The sequence below is a fragment of the Mesitornis unicolor genome, unplaced genomic scaffold (genome assembly GCF_000695765.1).
Source record: "Mesitornis unicolor isolate BGI_N332 unplaced genomic scaffold, ASM69576v1 scaffold31143, whole genome shotgun sequence".
NCBI lineage: Eukaryota > Metazoa > Chordata > Aves > Mesitornithiformes > Mesitornithidae > Mesitornis > Mesitornis unicolor.
Window position 1 is genome coordinate 299 of NW_010175812.1, and position 4,233 is coordinate 4,531.

Consider the following 4,233-nt stretch of genomic DNA (forward strand, 5'->3'; position numbering starts at 1 on the left):
ACAAATACAAGTGACCCCCCAAAAATGAGTTGTTATGGATCATTTACACTCATAAGTAATCCCAGAATTAATGCAGCGCTAGAATTAGTATAAACCTTGTAAATTTTATATTCTTCTTGTGATATCTCTTCATTAGCGTGGATTAATTTTTAAAACATTACACATTTTGGCAGTTTTTAATCTGTTCATTTACTTTCCTCGCAGCAGGCCACAGCAAGCCCGTCCCAGCACGAAGCGCAGCGTGCAGAGTGGTTGTGCACCTTGACTTGGACTGCTTTTATGCCCAAGTAGAAATGATCCGTAATCCTGAATTAAGAGACAAGCCTTTAGGTACGAGTTGCTTTGCTGGTAATTTGGGGATTATGCATGGGAGAAATTAAAGACGTGAATAAACGAAGGACATGCCCGCGTGGTGAGATACAGGCAGTCGCAGCGGAGCTGTTTCCACATCTAGAGGGAGCAAGGTGCAGTCTAGACTCCATGTAGTATGACTACAAGGTTAATAAATCCTCGTGAGTGTAAGAACAGGCGCTGGTGGACGTGTCTGAGCAGTTCTGGGGTTTGAAGCTGGCTTGCAATGTACGTGGGCACAGGGAGGGCTGAGCTCCACGGGTGAGCCTGAGCCTTTTGACACTGTTGTGGTTAAAGCGTGGCTTATTCCATCCAAAATCTCCATCTCCATCGGTGGAGAAAGTGCATCGTAAAATGACTGTACCGTAAAAAACGCTTTCATGGGTAAAGGGGCCAAAATTAAGTGCAATATTACAATAGGAAAACATAGCTATATGGTTTGGCAGTGTTCTTACCCTCTCAAAATTGAAAGCTCTGCCCTTCTCATAGTCTTTAAATCAAGACTGCTGTGCTGGTTTGTTTGCTTATTCTACAATGTTGCACTCTCATCGAAGCGTAGGCTTTGCAGCGGTGTGGTCTTCCGTGAAATACCAAGTAACCGACGCTTTAAAAACCATTTAACCTGGATTTTTAGGCGTTCAACAGAAAAACATCGTCGTTACCTGCAACTATGAAGCCCGAAAGCTTGGAGTTAAGAAACTGATGGCAGTGAGGGATGCTAAGGAGAAGTGTCCTCAGCTGATACTGGTTAACGGAGAAGATCTGACTCCCTACAGAGAAATGTCCTACAAGGTTACAGGTACAAAATGAATCTAATTAATTAATTAATTAAATTTTCTCTTAAACTTCATGTGCATTTACACATCTGTGCAATAGCATAGGACATTTTCCTGCTCTAAAAGCTCTTAAAATGAGCCTTATACCATGGCAATGTAACATTTCATAAAATAAGCTGTCAGACTTGGTTGCAGTCTGGCTCAGGCACTATAAAATCATCGGTAAATCAGCCGTGGATTGAAGAAACACGAACACCTCCCATTATTAGTTCTGTGCATATCATCTTTGGCTGCCTTTTCCTCCTAGAGTTGCTGGGGGAGTTTTGTCCGCTGGTGGAGAGGCTTGGGTTTGATGAAAATTTTGTGGATATCACAGAGATTGTAGAGAAAAGACTAAACCAGCTACAGCGAAGCGGCTGTTGCAGAGTCTGCGTGCGTGGCCACGTGTACAACAACCAAAGTGAGTTAAATATTCTTTGTGGTGAAAAAGACAGTAAATATTTATGGAGCTCGGTCCAAAGTATCTGTCTGCTCCCAAGTATTGGAAACTTGGCTTGCTCTGTGCTTGGTTTCTGTATGTGGGAGTACCTGTATCACAAATCCAAATTAGCATGCCAATTTCATGGTACAAAAATTGTAGCTCTGTGGTCAATAAGCACATGCAGTGACTCGGCAGAATGTATTTTCATTGTCCTTTCAAAAAACCATGAATTTTACTGTAGTAAGATGTAGAATGCGTGGCTTTGAATATGGTTTGGAGAGGAGGGAAGTGCCTGAACACTCCTTTTCCTCATATGATGTCTGCATGGGTAAGAAAGGCTTAGCTGCAAGGCTGTAAATTAAAGATTTGTGAATCCCTACTACCAAGAGTAGTACAGGAATCTGTGATCTTTAACACTTTGACACCTCTTAATATGTTGTATTTGATATTTAAAATATCCCCTGTGCTTCCTGGACAGTACACCCCTGATTTTGGCCAGCAGATTCCCTTTTACCAGGGTTTTTGGGTGACAGGAGCGAGATTCAACCTGGCTACAGAAGCCATGGCAATACCACTTGACCCATGAGACCGCACTTTCTTGTACTGCTTTAATGTAATTTCAAAATATAGCTACACTTTACTAGAGAACTAGCTAACTAGGTGACTTTACATACCAAACACTGCTTTTATTTTCCTTTGCAGCTATTAATTTGCACGATACAACGCACCTCAGGTTAGTTGTTGGCTCCCAGGTTGCAGAAGAGTTCAGGGAAGCCATATATGCAAGGCTGGGCCTCACAGGCTGCGCAGGAGTGGCCTCGAACAAATTATTGTCCAAACTGGTTTCAGGGACCTTTAAACCGAATCAGCAAACGGTTCTCCTGCCTGAAAGCTGTCCAGATTTACTACGCAGCCTTGACCACATCCAAAAAGTGCCTGGTGAGTGTGGTACGATGAGACTGTAATAAAAATACTGCACAAGTTACAGCTGAAATGACTTCATGGTTTCACTTCTCTGTGGATTTTTTTTGAATCAACTTCTTGTTTTAGGCATTGGCTACAAAACCGCCCAACGCCTTGGAGCGCTGGGCGTTAGGAAGGTGTGCGATCTCCAGGCGTTTCCAGCGGCGGCGTTAGAGAAGGAATTGGGTGCTGGGATCGCTCAGCGTATCCAAAAACTCAGCTACGGAGAGGATGAATCCCCAGTGACTCCATCAGGCCCTCCTCAGGTACAAGTATTGTTCTGAAATACTTTATAAAGAGCTAAAAAATGGCTTTTGGTTCTATACAGGACTAAGCAGAGTGGTGCATTTTGATTTGCTCTGGTACAGCTCAAGTTATTGTATAATTCTCTTGAAATTCAGTTGAGCTCTGCGTGTCAAAGATGCCTTAATTTTACTTATTTACTTGTGGGATTTTTTCTTTTTTTCCTCTTCAGGATTTTGAACTAAATCTAAACCTGAAAGGACTAACGTGCGATTTATTGTCTTTTTAGTCTTTTAGCGATGAAGATTCCTTTAAAAAATGTTCAACGGAAGTGGAGGTTAAAGAGAAAATTGAAGAGCTGCTTCCTAACCTATTAGACAGGTGACTGTCTTCACTAATGACTCAATTTGTGACCTGAAAGGACTCTGTATATATTAGGTTTGTCTCAAACTCTACATTTCTTCTCTGTAGGGACAACACCTGCCTCTCCAGTTCCCCTTTGAGACCTTCCCCACCTCCCTTTTACCCTGCAACTCTTAAATACTCCTCATGCCTTAAAATACTCGACAAACCTTAGAGGTTTTGCATCCGTACAAGTCTCACAAAAGATATATTTCAGTTCCATGAACAAGAAAGAGCTAAAAGCTGACGGTTATACAGGGTATAACTGCAAAGCCTGTATTACTTCTACTATAAAGTACTCCTAGTAATCCTTACTGCTCTGTGCAATCAACGCTCCACAGAATATCCAAAGATGGGAGGCAGCCCCACACCGTCAGACTGACCATACGCCAGTTCTCCGCAACCGAGAAGTGGTTTCATCGGGAAAGCCGCCAGTGTCCTGTTCCACCTCATCTCATCCCCAAGTTTGGAAAAGGTAAGCTTAAGCTTTTTGCAAGTGTCAACTCGGTGCTGCTACCAGCTCATTTCTCTGTAAAATGCTGTTACTTTGAGTCATGATAATATGCCCTATGCTTAAATAGTTGGGAAATTTTTAAAAGAAGAGAGTGAATACCTTGATGGCTTTATTGTCAGATTATTTTGAACTGTAGCAGTGTTTGCCTTTGTAATTTGCTATTTAAATCCATCTCAGTCGGTAATCGATCCTATTTTCCAACCTGTTTTCTTTCAGAAAGCAGCAACATTATATCCCCGTTGGTCGATGTCCTGATGAAACTCTTTCGGAAGATGATAGACGTAGATCTGCCGTTTCACCTTACCCTTCTGAGCGTCTGCTTCTCCAACCTCAAAGATCTTCCTCGCAGCGAGAAAGGATCCATTGGTTTCTATCTAAAACAGATGTCACCACCATCAGGCTCTGGAAAACGCATCCGGGTAAGCTGAAAGCTGAAAATCATTTGCAGATAAAGTTCTGAGATATTTCTATTGGTTTGCAAATGTGACACCCATCTACAAGAA

The 4,233-nt window shown here is 42.2% G+C and overlaps 1 protein-coding gene across 1 annotated transcript; it reads left to right on the plus strand.

Annotated features, from left to right (window-relative positions):
• Window positions 1–204: 204 nt before the first annotated feature.
• On the plus strand, window positions 205–4,149 carry POLI (polymerase (DNA directed) iota; the record flags this gene model as incomplete). Its single annotated transcript, XM_010181531.1, has 8 exons — window positions 205–330; window positions 986–1,150; window positions 1,435–1,587; window positions 2,311–2,547; window positions 2,659–2,837; window positions 3,104–3,195; window positions 3,558–3,691; window positions 3,947–4,149. Coding segments are annotated over 8 exons (1,289 nt in total), but the record flags the coding sequence as incomplete, so codon positions are not given.
• Between the last annotated feature and the right edge of the window lie 84 nt (window positions 4,150–4,233).